The sequence below is a fragment of the Dendrobates tinctorius genome, unplaced genomic scaffold (assembly GCF_039654945.1).
Source record: "Dendrobates tinctorius isolate UK_male_01 unplaced genomic scaffold, ASM3965494v1 ptg000004l, whole genome shotgun sequence".
NCBI classification, from domain to species: Eukaryota; Metazoa; Chordata; class Amphibia; order Anura; family Dendrobatidae; genus Dendrobates; species Dendrobates tinctorius.
Genome location: NW_027361672.1, coordinates 23881100 through 23900895, shown reverse-complemented (window position 1 = coordinate 23900895; position 19796 = coordinate 23881100). Strand labels below are relative to the sequence as shown.

Genomic DNA, 19796 nt, shown 5'->3' with positions numbered 1-19796 from the left:
TATAATATTTATTGAGGTAAATAGATACAGGGAGAGGAGGAGTTCCACCTACTGGCACATGTGGAAATGGGACGCTCAGAAGGGCCGATATAGTATCACAATAGCCATGGGATTAAATGGAAACATACAAGGTAAGTATAAACTAAACATGTATTGCACATTACCCAAATGGCCTATTACAACAATGCTAGAGCTAATGCACCCAATATGACAGAATAAATGACAGCATAAATCAGCATGTTACCTAATGGAGAAGCAGGAGCCGGTCCAAGAGCGTCCACCCCGACGCACGTTTCGGCGGTATACGCCTTTCTCAAGGGGCATGACAATGAAAGGAAGAAGGAGGTTTAAAAAGCCCCAACAGCCAATAGCAGTCGCATCCTCTAATTAGAGTAATCAGTGTCCAGGCAACCAAATGCCAATCATATGCCAGCATGTGGCGTCATGCACAGAGTAGGGACACTGCAACCCCTCCAAGCGACGCGTGCGCAGACATGGTAACAGGGCGGGCGGCGGCGTCACGTGCCCAGTGACGTCAGGTCATACGACCGTCACTGTGGCAACAGGAGACGCCGAGAGCCGGCGCACGAGCAGGGATCATGATGCGCACGCGTACCAGGGTTGATATAGAGGATGGCATGAAAGAAATCAAGTTTAGAGGAATAACTACATCTCGGAGTGCACCTTAACCCGATTATATACAATATATAATGCATTGAGTGGCTTAATCTAATAATAATAATAATAATAATAATAATAATGTCTGTTGGGGCTTTTTAAACCTCCTTCTTCCCCTCATTGTCATGCCCCTTGAGAAAGGCGAAGACCGCCGAAACGCGCATCGGGGTGGACGCTCTTCGACCGGCTCCTGCTTCTCCATTAGGTAACATGCTGATTTATGCTGTCATTTATGCTGTCCTATTGGGTGCAGTAGCTCCAACATTGCTGTAAAAGGCCATTTGGGTAATGTGAAATACATGTTGACTTTATTCTTACCTTGTATCTTTTCCATGTAATCCCATGGCTATTATGATACTATTATATCGGCCCTTCTGAGCGTCCCATTTCCACATGTGCCAGTAGGTGGAACTCCTCCTCTCCCTGTATCCATTTACCTCAATAAATATTATATTATGCATATTTACAAGATATCCTTGGTATTCGTGATCGCCTTTTTTTTTGTCTGTGTGTTTCAGCTTTATGCGATTTTTTTGTAACTGTCCATCAATGTGTAATCACACTAAAATATTATCATTGGATTTTAAGGTCATATCAGTGTGATGTTGCTCATAAGATATTTATACATTTTTATAAAAAATATATATGCATACATAAGAGCAGAAATTAAACGTTTGAGTATCGAGCAAATATGCAAAAGGTCATCTTGACATAGATGAGGAAAGGTCAGTGCTTTACTGAGGAGTACTACTGTGCAACTTTTCTCCCCAGCAATCATAAGAAAAACCAAACACTCAATTAGTTGATAACATACTTGTTTTGGGGCATCTGCGGAGGTGGTGTGAACTTCAGTACCTCGGAGTCCATTAGACTCAAATACCACTGTGGGAACAAGGGGTCTTGTTAAACAGAGGAGCATTGAAGCTTTCGTTAGTGTGTGTACATCATTGAGACCATTACAATTCAACCACATTAAAAAGGGAAGGGGAGGGAAGAAAAAAAAAAAGAAAAAAAGACACCAGTTACTTGCCTGTGGCCAGTACATACCAATTTACTGCAACACTTTCAGTGAGAGTGTGTGCTAATGGCAGCCTAAGGCCACTGCCCTTTTTAATTCAGATTTCAGTGCTGAAGAAAGCAATCACTGACAACATTAATTATCAGTGTGTGTGTAAAGGGACCCTCTACTTGCATTACTTACCATTTGGCCTCTGTCATTTCACATCAGACTGGCTTATGTATGCATCATTCACACTTCTGCACATAAGCCCAATAGTCTGGAGCTGTCACAGAACGCTCGTAGCACATTTTAAGCTCTACCTAACTTGCAATGTTAATAGTCGCAAAGACCAAATTGGTGTAGCTTCAAACAGATATTAAATGGCTGTATTAATTAGGTTTCATTTGTCACTGTCCAGCTTACAGAGGGCATATTGCCATAAACCAAAACTGGCATAAGGTGATGATGATGAGGATGATCATGTAAAACAGGGGTTAATGCTATGCAGAGACGAGTAGCTGGATATCGGTGCGCTTGTGGCAAAATGAATCACTTGCATATTCATTCATACTCATTGTGGTCTTTAGTTAACCTTTCCCATAAAAAATAAAGTAAAATTCTGAAATAAAAGACGTAAAATTACAGCCGATACTACTTAAATGGGAGTATTAATTGCTCAATACCATCCATACCAAGATCAAGAAGACCTCTTATCAATACCAATAAAAGGTTATTTTTCAGGTAGGTAACTAGAACAAAAGACATATAGAAGCAATCAATGCAAGTAAGTCCATGGAGCCAAAGCAATACATCAGATTGAACAGGTTAGTATTTGCAATGTTATAAGGAATACAGCGGTAAACTGTATTGCCTAAATGCAAAGAAGATGTACCTGTGTGAGACCTCATATGGGTCCTTAAGTGGCTTGGCTGGGTGAAACATTTCCCACACTCAATGCAAACGTAGTCTCCTTGTCGTGCCTGTGTCCTTAGCATTCCTTTGGTTGATAGAAGGAGGAGGGAGGGGGAAAAAAAGAGGAGAGACGTTGAGAAGAAAACATTATGCTAGAAGAAAACATCATTAGTATGTCTAATGTGTCATTATGTGAGGCTACCTTCAGGCCCTAGATGACAACTGTCAGCCTTCATCTGGGCTGGGGATGACAGGCCAGGCACACACAGGACTGCGAGAATGCATAAATTACATTGAATTAAAAAACCCTCCCCGTGATGTGCCCGCACCAGGACTGGCATGTCAGGTGTGCGCTTTTCAGAGCAGCTGGATCCACTTTTCAGCCATCACCCAGCTTTGTCAAGCAGTGTATCAAGCAAATCAAAGTGACTCCAGCGTGCCAGAGACTAGTCAGATGGATAATAGAAAATGAGCAGAACCAGAGATTGCCTGTCCCCCCTGGGCTGATGTACCTTGGAGACAAATGCAGAGTGAGTGGAGCCATCACAGACTTATCAAACCTTTAGCCCTCACCTATCTGCCTGCTGGTGCTGTGCCGACCCTAGACCTGGGAGGCACACACTAAAGACAGCGGAGGATGAGAGTGTCTTTCTGGACGTTCGAGACAGTGGGCACATAACAGCCCTCTATTCTGCCTTTAGTAAACATGTTTTCTGGCCCATTAGCATTTGTGGAAAACTACTCAGACCTTCCTTTTTTTTTTTAAAGGTCAGTTTACAACATCTGACTTAAAGGGCTAGCTGTTGTCTTTGCTGCTGATCAAGAAAGACATGTCTGACTTTTAGATTTGTATGTTTGCCTGGGAATCACATTTGCTTCTTTCAAACATATGTTCCTGGAAATGACACACACTAGAGAAAAAAAAAAAGTGTCTAATAAAACAGCCTATAAAAAATAATTTACAAACTGTTTTGCATTAAAGGTAAAAAATCAAAAATTAGGATTTAATAAAAAAAAAAAAAAATTAGTAAATTTGAATAAAAAAAAAATCTAATCAAATGTGATGTATATACAGTGTTAAATGGGCAAAACCGGCCCAGCAATAAACGCCACATGAGATTAAGATGACGTGAATAGCGAAGCAGAGGGACTTTACATGAATTAAGCTTTGGTTTTACTTTTTGGAGATTAAACAATTAAAACGAGCTATATAAAATTGGGCAAATTAATAAATAGAAAAAAAAAAAAAAACTAAAACAAAACACAAAGGTTTCATTAGTGATTTTACCTATATTTCGCTAGATGATCTTTCTAAAAGGAGAGCAGAGGCAGAGGCCTCCCACATAACACTGGCCAATGTAATAGTTTGTACTGTGATGAGTGCAGTTTACAGAATCTACAGTATTTCTCCACTACATAGAGGCTGTAACAGGTCATCAAAGGAAAAAAGAATCGTTACATCCAAGTTAGTCATCACATCTGTATTGTCTGCAGCCAGGAATTCTAGAAGTTTTTTTTACATAGATTACAGAATGACCCTAGGAAGATGGAGTTGTAGTTAATGTTGCCTCATTAGTTATGTAATGGTTAATTCTAGGGGAAAAAAAGAACTCCATTAACCCCTATAATATCGGACACCACCAAACTGGCAATGTAGAACAGATACCTGGAGGAAGTAACCGGCTTAAGTCAATCTGTAAAGCTTGCAGCACCATCTAGTGGCCACCAGAGCTCACTGCAGCAGCATGTTCAATTCCCTGTACAACTGCATTCATCAGCAAATAGCAGCTTAGGAAAGATAAAGCCTCAACCGAAGACTCAGTGGGGAAAAACACTTCCTTGGGAATGAATGCAACCTATGACTGAAAATAAAGCCAGTTGTCAGTCCCCACTGACACCAAAAGCAAGGGAAGTCAGAACCAAGGAAAAAAAGTATGGCGAGAAAATCTCTACAGACTATATACCACATGTGCGATTCCCTTTATTAACATGCTAATAACGCATACTACTGAATGTGATGTGAGGAGTAAATCTATGCTGCCCACAACCTGACTGCGCTGGCACAGCTCACTTTCCAGCGACACACTCAAGCTGCCAAGGAGTAGAAGAGACCGGTCTGTTCAACATGAGGGATGAGATGGACAGACATTGACCAAATCTACCATCTGTACAGATTTCGGGGAAAGAGAATCCTGTAAGCCGGTGCTCACTCTCGACAATAACAATAATGTGCAAAAGATAAAAGACATTCTGCAGTACATTTATACAGGAACCTAAGATTCATCGGATCATCAAGGAGAGGTTTAAAGGGTTAGTCCAAAACCCAAAAGTAAATTTAAATTAATCTTTAAAAGCTAATAACTTTTATAAGGGATGGTAAAATTCCCTACAATTCACTCTGTACTATAACTTCGGGGTCTGTCTAGATTACCCACTTCCTATGACGATTTGTTTGAAAATCCCCAGTGGAAGATGGGATAGTCAAACAAGTCATCTACTGGCTGAAACAGCTGTCACTCCCCTTTCCACCCTGAAAAGAAGCATCTTCGGGGGTTGGGACATCCTGAAAGGAAGGGAATTTTACCAGGACTTAAATTACAAAAGTTATTCGTTTTTAAAGATTTATTACATTTCATTTTTGGTTTTAGACTAACCCTTTAAGCAACTGCAGTTAATGGGCTTACACCATGTCCTCCATCAGGAGTACTCTGCTCCTCTGCCTCCCAGCTTCCTGATAGCTAGGGGGCACTGTACTCCTGGATGGATGAGATTGGGCCTTCGGCAAGGTTGTACTCTCCGATGCTCCGAAGTGAAGCTCCCCAGATTCACTGCCTGGAAGTATCCCTTGTAATAATTAGGAAAACTTGCATGTCGGGAATTTCTAGAAAGGTGGGTAACAAGAACCGAGAGAGCAGTAATGCTACCTATATTGTATATCCACTATCCACAGGGCAGGAGATAGATTTCTAATCCTGCAACAAGTTTCAGCCCAATATGAAAGGGAATCTGTCACTAGGTTTTTCCTTCAGCATCTGACAGCTGCATAATGCAGGGGCAGAGACACTGATTCTAGTGATGCATCAATTATTGGGCTGCTTATTGCAGTTTTGATAACATTAATGTTTCATCTGCAGAAGATATACCAGTTATTGGAGTGTTTGGCTCTAATTAAATCTCCCCCAACACTGATTGGCAGCTGTCTGCCATTGCACAGTGTACACAGCAAGTGTGCCAATCAGTTATGGGGAAAGGGTTATAAAGAGCTTATGAATATGCTTGTCAACCTGGGAGCAGTTTTACTAGTCTGCTTGTGATATAATCACTGTTTTATCAACAGATTACCAAAACTACTATAAAGCAGCCCAGTAAGTGACACATTGCTAAAATCAGGAACTCTTGTCTCTAAATCATTCTCCTCTCAGATTAGGTGGCAAAAAGCTGGCGACAGATTCCCTTTAAAGAAGAAGCCTGAGGCCCTATTAACAGTATGTGAGCAGATTACATGACGGCACAAATTTACCTGCAGTATCCAAACTACTATTGGCGCCCCAACTTTGGTACAATGTTGCTAGGTCCTTTGGAATGTAGGTCTTGAAGATATTAAGAATGTCTACTCGCTTCTCAAGGCTCTCAGACCCAGGCTCCTGCTTTATTGTTTGAAAAGGAGATGGAGTGCCCGTTGCACTCAGAGGAGTTTGTAAAACAGAACTGGTCTTGGGTCCAGCACTACTGTTGGACATGCTTCCAAAGTCATTCATAATCTTGGCCTGAGATTCCCTTTGAGGCACTGCTGGGCTCTCCTGTTTCACATGTGGCTCTATTTTCTGGAATGGAAACTGTGGCTGTGACAATGTGAATCTGCTTTTTACCGCATCAGACACAGAAAGTTTATTTGGAGATGTAAAATGGGACACTCCCTGTGACATCAAGTATTTTTCTGCCTGCTTACTACTAGAAGGCTGCAGAACTTGTCTTGATACTGATGCCTGAACAGATGGATGATTTCTGCTGTAACTTCCAGTTTGGGTCAACTTGGGACTAGAGTCGTATTTGACCTTTGATGCTGGTTGTTGGACCACTGTGCTATATTGTTCCTGAGCAGGTGCTACCTTAGGCTGTCGCTGTGCATCAAAGTTTGGTGTTTTCGGACCATTGATGCTACGAGAATTTCCACGCACCGGAGATGTGAATGTCTTAGTTCCTAAATTTGATGATGAATTGCTTTTGGATGAGGAAGGAGGATTTGGCATCTGTGTACGAGAGAACCTAGCTATGGGTAATGGTTGACATTCCTTGCCACCGAGAGCTGGAGGAGGTCCTGTACGCCCATTTCTAACCAGAAAAAGAACATTATTTTTTAAGTTTTTGAAGCCATTTTGTTGAATCCATTGAGGAGCCATGGAGTTACAACTGACTTTATGCCAAATTCTTTTGTGCACCCATAAAACTTCAGGGTAATAGGTCTTATGACTACAGTAGGGACATGGGTGAACCACCAGTTCGGCTTGCATTGCCTCAGCAGCACTTTTACCACAAACCTCGCTCCGGCTTGACTTTTCACTTAGATCCAAGGGAATAAGTTCTTGATTCTCAGCTCCAATATTTTCTAACGCAGAAGTTTCCTTCTTCAAGTCAAGTGCCATTCCGCTTGAATCAGTAACTTCAGATGACAAATGTTTTTTCATATCTACCGATTCCAGGTTATTTTGTAATACAGGATGAGATATGCTAATATTATGGGTAAATCGGTGAAGCTCTTTGTTGTATTTGAAGGCTGGTACTTTTAAATCGGAGGGATATTCATTTTTCACTAAAGAAAGGTTTGGATGTTTATCAGAAACAAAAGAAGGACTTTGCCGATCTAGGTTTTCACATTTGCTGGTGTCTTCAGACTTAAACGTTTGATGGTTTGCGCTAGGTATTTCCATATCCATATCAGTACAATATTCATGGTGGTATGGCTTCATTCCTGAAAAACAAAACACACCATTTGTAGAGAAACTAAAAAAAAAAAAAAAATACAAAAACTCAACATATTCCTATCCTATGTCCACAGCAGATCAGTCACTTTCTTCATAACATATGTATACAATGGGGTTTTCTGCAGTTTAACGAGAAGAAACTATTCTTCGGCTACCTACTGTTTTCAGCAGAAACCCAGTGCAAATAGCATTTTCCAAAGAACCAGGAACATAGGATTAAAACAGAAGTTATTAAAATGTACCTGTCATTTCACCTAAATTTTCTGAATAATTTGCCAAGTGAGTACTTGAGGAATAACAATTTCATGCCACTTAATGACTCATATCCTTCACTGTCACCAGTTTTCTCCTATGAAGACTCTTTTGAATATTCAGTTGTCTATGAGCTGGTGGGTGGAAACTAGCTGCAATAATGTCTCCCATATATTGCCCACAGACATGTGACTGGAAAGCAGGAATCCCTTAAAGAGAACCTGACTGCTGATAAATGCTGCCCAATCCACAGGCAACACGTGTCAGACACTGGCTGTACGATCTCAGCCAGGTAAGCTTTAATGTGTGTGCGAATAGGCAGACACCTGTCAATCCAGGACAGCGGGCAGGGAGAAGACGCCAGGGAGCCGCTTATCTGACAAAAAATACGGCCATGTGAGCTAGCCCCAATTGTGATGAAATAAATACTTACTGGAAAGCAGTAGAGTAGTCTGTCTTTGTCTCTCTGCTCCTCCCCTTACCCTCTCCATAGATTTTAAGGCAGCTACAATCTAATCTCTTGCTAATCTGACTACTGCTGCCCAAGATTAATTTTAGCAATTTTTAAGAGCAAACCATGAATTTCTTAGGCAGGGGGAGGACAAGCAGTGGCTCATATGTGGGGAAAAAAAAAAAAAAAAAAAAAAGATATTGCTCTAATAAGTAGGTACAAAAGGTTCCTTATATTTGCTTGCACTACTGATTTATACAAAAGTTTGCTTATAATCAAAGGCCTGCTTCACACATCAGTTTTTTTAAATCCGTCAAAATCCACCGTTGTGCAAAAAAAACGGATCCGACATTTTGCTTGGCAGATCCGTTTTTTTTCCCATTCAGTTGCATTACCGGTGGATCTTGACGGATGGCCATCTGTTCAATCCGTTTTTTTGCGGATCCGCCAAAATTTTGGCGTCCGCCGACATGCCTGAACGGACCATGTAACGTTTTTTTCGGCGGCCGGATCCGCATTTGACATTGCGCATGCCCGGAGGATTTGCCTTTCTCGGAAATTTAACCCAAAACTATGTTCTGGCGGCGAAAAAATTCTCTCTCTCTCCTAAAATAACGGTCCGATGACAAACGTTGTCATCAGTCCAACAACGGATCCGTTGTCCGCCATTTTAGCGGATTTTAACTGAAGCAAAAAACTGATGTGTGAAACAGGCCAAAGACGCAGAGGGTGACCAGTACAATCCAAAACATAGGCTTCTGCAGATGGATGCCAATTCTCACAGACCACTATTTCCTCGCTTGCAAACTTATTAACCATTTAAATACCGTACATCAAAAAGGAGCAATCTAATTATTCAGATAAACCACAAAGCTAGGGAAAGAAGGAAATAAATGGAAAGATGGCTTTGTCCCATCAAATGGAACCTAAAATTGTAAGATTTGTCCATGGGACACTTCTTGGTAACATGAAGGCACCTTACAAAAGATGACGGTAATAGCATGATGGTAATACCTTACTGTTTCACGTGACAGGAATAACAGGTCAAAGCTTTGCTAACAGTCATCTGTAAAAACTTCCAAGGCCTTCAGGAAATTGAGAAGGAATTACTTGTGGGAGATATGGCCTTTTCACAAAATCAGCTTTATCTGCAAAAGGCAGCTCTACAGAATGACTGTGCACAAGACCAGCACCACACTGTGATGTCAGGCTTCTCTATATCAATTTTATAGCTAGAATTACTTTTCCTTAGGCACCGCGTCTGAAATGTGCTAGATGGCATCAATACAACAGCAATAGAGATGACCCCACATGCCATATGAAGAGGGAGTATGGAGCTAAGCTACTTATCGCAGTCGTTTAAGCTTTATTTATACGCAGAATAACTCTTTAGGCTGACTCAAGGTCTCTGCTGCCGATTTCTAATTACTGCTTTCACACACTGAACTTTAAAGAGTTAATAAACCTCATTTCCATGTTTAGTGGAGAGTCAGAATGACCTGAAGAGAGCCACCTAGTACCCAGGTCAGTGCCGCCAGGCCGTCCTCAGCACATTCACCACTGGCATCCATGATTTGCATATGCAGAGAAACATTAAGGCTACGTTCCTATGATGAGTATTAGGAGGGTTTTTCATGACGCAGATGTTCTGCAGTATTTCTGCACCTATTACCTGCGTTTTTTCATTGTATTTTTTAGGGTTTTTTGGCATGTCATGTTTTAAATAAAGCTGCTGTGTGGATTATGTGCATTTTTAATTTCCATTTGCGTTTCCCTGTAGATTTTTTTTTTTAGCCAAGATCAAGTGTAGTATCTTTCGAAAAGGCAGCTAAGAGAACAGGCTGCCATAGTAGATTGATACAATGCACGCTGGGTTTGGTGTGCTTGTTAGTACAACAGGTGGCTCAGTCATCTGGTCGAAAGCATCGCCCCCCAAGATCAACACCTTTGGATCAGGGAAGATCGAAAGCCCGAAGTCTGATTTGCCCCAGAAGTGGTGACCCTATGATGCCACAGTTTGCTGGGATTGGGAACCCAACTGTCTTCATGTACACACCCTTTTACACGACTTTTGGCCTTAGGATGAGGAATTTTTAAATCGCATGTCGAAGGTCTGGGCAATATTACACTGTAAATCCTTGACTATTTCATATGTATTAGCTGAAGAGCCCAGCGCTGCCTAGTAACTAACTGTGGTTAGTTATAGCAAGTTATAATTATCCTCCATCCCATAGTCCTGTGCCCATATACCCATCATACATATCCACGATCCCATAGGCCCGTGCCCATATATCCATCATACATATCCTCCATCCCATAGTCGAGTGCCCATATACCCATCACACATCCTCCATCCCATAGTCCCATGCCCATATACCCATCACACATCCTCCATCCCATAGTCCCGTGCCCATATACCCATCATACATATCCACAATCCCATAGGCCCGTGCCCATATACCCATCACACATCCTCCATCCCATAGTCCCATAGTCCAGTGCCCATATACCCATCATACATATTCGCCATCCCATAGTCCAGTGCCCATATACCCATCATACATATTTGCCATCCCATAGTCGAGTGCCCATATACCCATCCTTCATCTCATAGTCCCATGCCCATATACCCATCATACATATCCGCCATCCCATAGTCCCGTGCCCATATACCCATCATACATGTCCACCATCCCATAGTCCAGTGCCCATATACCCATCACACATCCTCCATCTCATGGTCAACCATTATGACATCATAGTGAGCGGCGGGGCTTGCAGCCTATGATGACATCAGTGTCGCCATGGCAACCATTATGACATCATAATGAGGGGCGGGGCTTGATACACACTTTTTCCCCATTATGTAGATAGGGGCAAAAAATTTTGGTGAATTGGAACCAAAAAATGCCAAATTTTGTGGCTGTAGCTGCGACGGTGCGGATGCCAATCCCGGACATACACACACATACATACACACACTTGAGCTTTATATATTAGATTTGACACTGTGTCACCCTATACACGTGTGACCACTTTGTCAGTATGAGGATGCAGTTCTCTCGCAGGTTCTTCTCTTGACAGGTCTAGAGAGGGGACAGTGTGGCAATCAGGTTCCAATCCCCCCTGACCACCTGGCTCCCCTCTTTCAGGAGGGGAGCATCGAGGCCCCTCTTTTCCGGGAGGGAAGTAGAGTCTTAAGCAGAGTCTTGCTTGGGTGAGAATTCTGGCAGATGCTGGGAGTAAGATGGGTTTCCTTTGGCTTCGGCTAGAGGAGGCTATTTGTTCCTGACCCTTGCTGTGGCCTTCTGGCTCAGAGGGACATGGAATGGTTTAGGGGGATACTTCTTTTGGAGAGGGTTTCAAGAGACCAGTAGCTTAGTGCACTTTTTTGTGGCACTCTGGTTTAGACACGAATTAGGGCTTTCGAGAAACAAAAAAAAAATACCCTATGGGGAAAATACACACAAAATATTTACCACAAATCCAATCCATTGTGCTGGAAATGTAGGATTGCTTCATTCTTTTGGGCACCAAGTACACAACTTTAATAACTCCCCAAAAACTCATCATGAGAACTTAACCTCAAACTGGTTTTCTGCCTAAATGGATTCAAGCTTTGCCAATATGGGCACGCTGGGAATGCAATGTCAGAGGTAAATAAAGAATGGGTGGTGGTTTTAAGGGTATATGAACACACTGCGGATTCTGCTGTGGATCTGCAGCGGATTTGGCCCTGCGGATCCACAGCAGTTCTGCAGACAGTGTACAGTCATGGCCAAAAGTTTTGAGAATGATACAAATATTAATTTTCACAAAGTCTACTGCTTCATTTTTTCTAATGGCAATTTGCATATACTCCAGAATGTTATAAAGAGTGATCAGCTTAACAGCAATTACTTGCAAAGTCGATATTTGCCTAGAAAATGAACTTTATCCCACAAAACACATTTCAACATCATTGCAGCCCTGCCTTAAAAGGACCAGCTAACATCGTTTCAGTGATTGCTCCATTAACACAGGTGTGGGTGTTGATGAGGACAGGGCTGGAGATCAATCTGTCATGATTAAGTAAGAATGACACCACAGGACACTTTAAAAGGAGGCTGGTGCTTGGCATCATTGTTTCTCTTCTGTTAACCATGGTTATCTCTAAAGAAACACGTGCAGTCATCATTGCACTGCACAAAAATGGCCTAACAGGGAAGAGTATCGCAGCTAGAAAGATTGCACCTCAGTCAACAATCTATCGTATCATCAAGAACTTCAAGGAGAGAGGTTCCCTTGTTGCCAAAAAGGCTCCAGGGCGCCCAATAAAGACCAGCAAGCGCCAGGACCGTCTCTTAAAAGTGTTTCAGCTGCGGGATCAGGCTACCAGCAGTGCAGAGCTTGCTCAGGAATGGCAGCAGGCAGGTGTGAGTGCATCTGCACGCACTGTGAGGCACAGACTCTTGGAGCAAGGCCTGGTCTCAAGGAGGGCAGCAAAGAAGCCACTTCTCTCCAGGAAAAACATCATGGACAGACTGATATTCTGCAAGAGGTACAGGGAGTGGACTGCTGAGGACTGGGGTAAAGTCATTTTCTCTGATGAATCCCCTTTTCGATTGTTTGGGACATCTGGAAAACGGCTTATTCGGAGAAGACCAGGTGAGCGCTACCACCAGTCTTGTCTCATGCCAACTGTCAAGCATCCTGAAACCATTCATGTGTGGGGTTGCTTCTCAGCCAAGGGAATGGGCTCTCTCTCAGTCTTGCCTAAAAACACAGCCATGAATAAAGAATGGTACCAGAATGTCCTCCAAGAGCAACTTCTCCCAATCGTCCAAGAGCAGTTTGGCAATCAACAATGCCTTTTTCAACATGATGGAGCACCTTGCCATAAAGCAAAGGTGATAACTAAATGGCACAGGGAACAAAACAGAGATTTTGGGACCATGGCCTGGAAACTCCCCAGATCTTAATCCCATTGAGAACTTGTGGTCAATCATCAAGAGACGGGTGGACGAACAAAAACCTTCAAATTCAGACAAAATAAAAGCATTGATTTTGCAAGAATGGACTGCTATCAGTCAGGATTTGATCCAGAAGTTGATTGAGAGCATGCCAAGGAGAATTGCTGAGGTCCTGAAGAAGAAGGGTCAACACTGCAAATATTGACTTGCTGCATTAACTCATTCTGTCAATATAACCTTTTGTTACTCATAATATGATTGCAATTATATTTCTGTATGTGATAAAAAACATCTGACAAACACACATAAAAACCAGAGGCCAGCAGATCATGTGAAAATATAATATTTGTGTCATTCTCAAAACTTTTGGCCATGACTGTACAGTACAATGTTAGCCAATAGTATTTCAAATCCGCAGTGCACATGCTACGGATTAATCCGCGCGTTTTGCTGCGGTTTTAAATCCACAGCATGTCAATTCTTTCTGTGAATTCCGCAGCGGTTTGACACCTGTTCCATTGACCAGGTGTCAATCCGCAAGTGAAAAATCGCTGGCAAATCCACAGGTCACTTTACCTGCGGTTTTATCTGCAAATCTGTGCAGAAAAATCTGCAGGTGAATCCGCAGCATGTACACATACACTAAAACAGGGAAGTCGTTGGGAGAGGTGCCCTATAAATGTTACCACAAAGCATCAGACGAGTATGCTGAAAATCAGTGAGAATATGGCAAGGTTCAGGATTCTGTTGGAGGCTCTGTTGCAAGTCCCGTCATTTTCCACACAAAAAAAGCACAGCATGCAGCCATAGTTTTTGTGTTAAATAACTTGTGTGTGACACCCTAAAGAAGCCAAACAGCTCCATATAGTCAGTCAGTTTTGTCTGGGACCACTGATAACGGACCAGTTCATTCAGTTTAGCAGTTTCTATACTGGGATAGAAAAAATTGAACTCAGAATGCCTGTGTGCATCAAGCCTTAGTAGTATTTATTAGGGGAGCAGGCAGGAAAAAGGCATCATAGACACCCATAATCAGAGAGCAGCTGTCCATTTATTTTCATACAAACTTTTCCTACCAAACAGAACACCTAAATTAGAAATATTACAACTTTATTTTGTAAAATGCCAGAAATGTTTATGCAAGTATTACATGGTGGAGAATTAGAGAGGAGATGTAAGCTTGCTTTCTATCATCATTAGTACAATTACTGGAAAAAAGATTTACGCTGCCATCTACACCACAGTGGCGATCGGACATCTGTGGAGCCGTGCTGCCACTTGCTGGCTAGCTTTAGAAATAACAGCTTTGAAAGCAAAATAATTGAAAATCCTTACTGCTTATAATCTGCTTTTTATAACTAAATGCTTGTGTAAATGGGTCATCTAGTTCTATGGGTACTTGTGTGAATGGGTCATCTAGCCGACAACCCTTCAATATTAGGTCACTAACTCCTGGCAGTCTCACTGATCAGCCTTTTAAAATGGGGTAACAGTACTCCACCACCACCATTTACAAGGCAATGCTGAGTGACTGTGCCTACATCACGAAACAATCACTGACCTCAGGGAGACCAGTCAAAGAAAACACTGCGGCAGCCGGCAAAGGCGCTCAATCACAGTGAAATCCTAGGTGCATTGCTCCCTGGGAAATACGAATATGCAAATAAAGTCCGTGGAGCCTCATTTAAGAGTCTGGTGCCTGGTATTACAATATGCTACAGATCCTTATCTACATACTTGGGATTGAATGGCTACATAGGCTATGTTCCCATGATGGGCCCAGAGGAAGGACCCCCAGCAAACACATTTTCCCTATAAACGGGCTGAGTATTTGGTGAGTTTTTGATGTTGCAGATTTGCTACAGCATTTCTGCACTTAATAGCTTAATTAGGTTAATTGTGTTTTTTTTTTACATACGTTTTTATCAAGCTTGTCTTTATTTTGGTATGTCATATTTTAAATAAAGGAGTAAAACCTGGTACCAGGACCAAAACGCTGCTCACAGTATACCTCCCTTGACAGCTCCACAGAAGCACGGTAGAACGACAGTAATTTGGGTGCTTGTCGGATATAAAGTACAACGGCATTGTCCAATATAGAGGGGAAGAAGGCAGCACTCATCGCACCAATCGCGATTCTATATTCAAGGCAGCTTAAAAACATAGCGGCGGGGAGAAGAGGTGGAGACATCGAGAGGACTACGGACAGTTCACGCTCCTTTGACCCGAGGAAGTGCTTGTAGCGCGAAATGGACAGTCTCCACCGCTTCTCCCCACCGCTATATTTTAAGCTGCCTTGAAGAAAGAATCATGACTGATATGGCGAGTGCTGCCTTTCTCTATTAGACAGATTTTAAATAAAGTTGCACTGTTTTTCATAGTTCCTGGTATTTGGCTTTGGCAAAACTTCATGTGCAGACTAAGTGCGTTTTTAATTAGTTTATGCCATGAAAACGCATGTGCAGTTTTTTCCTACAGATTTTCTACATCTAATGCAAGTTTATGGGAAAAATCTAAACATAAAACTCAGTACTTGCAAGAGGAAATGACATGTTCATGTTGCAGATTTGAAACACGCACTGCAGATAAGTTTCCACAAAGTGAAAAAAAATAGAATACTAATATATTGGCATCTAAATGGTACTCCACTGGCACCCTGAGATCTTGATTGTGTGGTCCTGGTGGTTGCCATGGTTATCTAAGGCCAAATAATGGCCTTCGAGTTTACCACACAGAGAATCCTGTTCAGATGGTAACAGTTTAGTTGTAAAAATAAAAAAAAAAGCTTTAATTCCCTTAATTCCTGGAAAGTACCTGAAGGGTTAATCTACCTGACACCAGTTTTTATCAAGGGGTCCGGCTTTTAAAATGGTATTACTTTTGGGGGGCTCCAATATATAGGTCCCCCGTAATCACTTGAAAACTCAAGGCATCCCCCCAAAATATAGATTTTGTAAATTTCCTTGAAAAAATGAAAAATTGATGCTTAATGTTTAAACCTTGTAAAATCCTAACAATATGAAAGGACATTTTACAAATAGTGCTAAATCACGGCAGACATAAGGGAAATGTTTTTAACTTTTTAAGGTGGTCTGACAATCCAGATTATAGGTATAAACATTCAAAATGAAATATTACTGATTTTTTTTTAGATTTCCATGAAATGTCGGATATTTTTATAAATAATCACACAACATATCAACCTAAATTTACCACTAACAAAGTACACTACTCAGAAAAATAAAGGGAACACTTAAACAACACAATGTAACTCCAAGTCAATCATACTTCTGGGAAATTAACCGGTCCAGTTAGGAAGCTACACAGATTGTGAATCAGTTTCTTCTTCTGTTATGCAAATGGAACAGACAACAAGTAGAAATAAGCAATTAGAAAGACAACCCCTTAAAAAAAGGAGTTGTTCTGCACGGGGTGACCACAGACCATTCCTCTGTTCTCATCCTTTTTGGCTGTTTGTTTGGTCAATTTTTCATTTTGTCATTGCTCTCACCCCTAGAGATACAGTAGCATGAGGCAGTGAATACTGTACAACCCTCAGAAGTTGCTCAGGTAGTGCAGCTCTTCCAGGATGGCACATCAATGCGAGCTATGGCAAGAACGCTAGCCGGGTCTGTCAGCAGTGTCCAGAGCATGGAGCAGATACCACGAGACAGGCCAGTACACCAGGAGACGTGGTTGGAGCCGTAGAATGGCAACAATCCAGCAGCAGGACTGCTACATCTTCCTTTATGCAAAGAGGAACAGGAGGGGCAGTGCCAGAGCCCTGTAAAATGGTGTCCAGAAGCCACGAATATCCATGTGTCCGCTCAAATTATCAGAAACAGACTCCATGAGTCCACAAGTGGCTGTTGTGCTTACAGCCCAACACCATACAAGGAGATTGCATTTGCCAGAGAACACCAAGAATAGATTCAACAATGGTGCCCCTGTGGTCTTCATGGATTATAGCAGTTTCACCCTGAACACATGCGATAGAGTCTGGAGACGTCATTATGTAATGAATGAAGATTTGCAAGTGGAATATTTCATTCAGTTATATCTAAGATGTGTGTGGTACTTTAGTGTTTCCATTATTTTTTGGAGCAGTGGATAATGTCTAGTGGAAAAACAATCTTAAAATCACTGGGATATGCTGGAATATCCAAGAGTTATTGCTTCAAAATGATACATGAGGGATTGGAAAAACTAACCCACAGATGTGCATTTAATGATTCAAAGATAAACAAATGGGGCTTTTTTTCCTCCCCAAGAGTAAATGTTGATGTGTAGATGATGTTGTGGGGACCCACATCATGTGAATGCCTTTAAAAGGAAACCTGTCATGTCCTTCGCTGCATGTAAAATGTCCACAGTGCGTTGTTAGTGATGCAATGTGCATCACCAACATGTTTTTTTCATTAAAAATGGTGGTTTAATCATGTGGAAAAAGCACGTTATATAGTTATATTGTACCTGCTCATTTAGTTATAGGGTTGTGCTTCATTGGGCTAAGTGTCACTCAAGATCAATTTGAGCAGTGTATCAAGGAGTCGCACATGGGCCGTGATGAGCAGCCCCGGCGGCACAGGCAGTGAAGCTGGGTACTAAACACTACACAAATGCGGGATTTTTAAATCAGATTTGAGTGCTGTTGACGCAACCCCGGGAACATCATTGAAATTGTGTGGGCGGCGACAACCGAGACTGAACCCAATGAAGCACAACCCTATCACTAAATGAGCAGGTATGACATACAGTAACTATATAAAGTGCTTTTTCTACATATTAGACCACCATTTTTGATTAAAAACATGCTAGTGATGGACATTGCATCACTAACAACACACTGGGGACTGTTTACAGCTGCAAACGACATGACAGGTTCGCTTTAACACTTTCGCAACACAAGACGTAATAGCATTTCCTACGTCAGGCCCGCAATCACCAACAACATGATTGGGTTGCCGATGCGCCCATTGCCTCCAATCTCTCCACAAAATGCGATTGTGGGTTACTAATGGGTTGTTATGGAATCCAGGGTCTGCTGAAGACCTGCGTCACTCATCTTAAGCTGACCATTCAAATTAGATAGCTGTTGGTCAAACGATGCTTGGACCGATGGTTCAGCCAACAGCCATCTCAGCTGACTGTCACTCATTCGGCTCCTGGGTTCTCTAAAGGCTCCGTCACACTAAGCGACTTACCAGCGATCCTGACACCGATATCAAGGTGTCAGGATCGCTAGTAAGTCGCTATGTGATCGCTGGTGAGCTGTCACACAGACAGCTTCATCAGCGATCAGCACAGCGATGCCGAGTGCCCGGCATCGCTGGCCATCGCTGTAAAAAATAGAATCAAAATAAAAAATCTAGTTATTCTCACCTTCCGATGTCGCGTTCAGCCATCCTGCCTCTCTCCACGCTCCGGTCCCAGTGATCCTTTGCACGAATGACCGCGAGATGTCACGGTCTCGAGGGATAACAAAGTCTCGCGGTCATTCGTGCAAAGGATCACTGGGATGGGACCGGAAAATCTTTGAAAATTCTTGGAGAACAGGAGAAGTGCCAGAAGACTGGAGAAGAGCAAATGTTGTTCCTATCTTCAAAAAGGGGAAGAAGGTGGACCCAGGCAACTATAGGCCGGTGAGTCTGACTTCTATACCAGGAAAGATCTTTGAACAAATTATTAAACAACATGTATGTCAATACCTGGATAAGAATGAAGTGAATAAGCAGAGTCAGCATGGGTTTGAACTAATAAGTCATGTCAGACTAATTTAATTTCCTTCTATGACGGTATTACTGATTGGGTGGGTCAAGGAAATGCTGTAGATATAGTATATCTTGACTTCAGCAAAGCATTTGACAAAGTCTCTCATACAATCCTTATTGAAAAAATGACTAAGTATGGAATGGACAAGGCAACTGTTAGGTGGATTCATAACTGGCTTAGTGATCGGACCCAAAGAGTGGTCGTAAATGGCTGCACATCCAGTTGGAAGAATGTCTCAAGTGGGGTACCACAGGGCTCTGTCCTGGGCCCTGTATTGTTCAACATCTTTATCAACAATTTAGATGAAGGAATTGAGGGTAAACTGATTAAATTTTCTGATGACACAAAGCTAGGAGGGATAGCTAATACTAGAGAAGAGAGAGAGAGGATTCAAAAAGATTTAAATAAACTGGAGAAGTGGGCAGCAACTAACAGAATGGTTTTTAACAGGGAGAAATGCAAAGTACTACATCTGGGCAATAAAAATGAAAAAAGCATATATAGAATGGGAGGAATAGGGCTAAGTGACAGCACATGTGAAAAAGACTTGGGTATACTAATAGATCACAGACTGAACATGAGTCAACAGTGTGATGCAGCAGCAAAAAAGGCAAATGCAATTCTAGGATGTATTAACAGAAGCATACAGTCTAGATCACGTGAAGTCATTATTTCCCTCTACTCCTCTTTGGTCAGACCTCATCTGGAATATTGTGTCCAGTTTTGGGCACCACATTTTAAAAAAGACATCAACAAACTGGAGCAAGTTCAGAAAAGAGCGACCAGAATGGTGACCG

General features: G+C 42.0%; 1 protein-coding gene across 6 annotated transcripts in view; it reads right to left on the bottom strand.

The window, feature by feature from the left end:
* The window catches only part of ZNF516 (zinc finger protein 516), a 154385-nt gene that overhangs the window by 18375 nt on the left and 116214 nt on the right, over positions 1 to 19796 (bottom strand). For 5 of the 6 annotated variants that reach the window (XM_073566542.1, XM_073566534.1, XM_073566549.1 and 2 more), the window contains 2 exons: positions 6111 to 7559; positions 2571 to 2675 (listed from right to left, as the gene is read on the bottom strand). In XM_073566542.1, the coding sequence (XP_073422643.1) occupies positions 2571 to 2675; positions 6111 to 7559 (1554 nt within the window). Of the gene's footprint in view, positions 1 to 1492; positions 1561 to 2570; positions 2676 to 6110; positions 7560 to 19796 lie in introns of all 6 variants that reach the window. The other variant, XM_073566559.1, reaches the window with a different exon arrangement.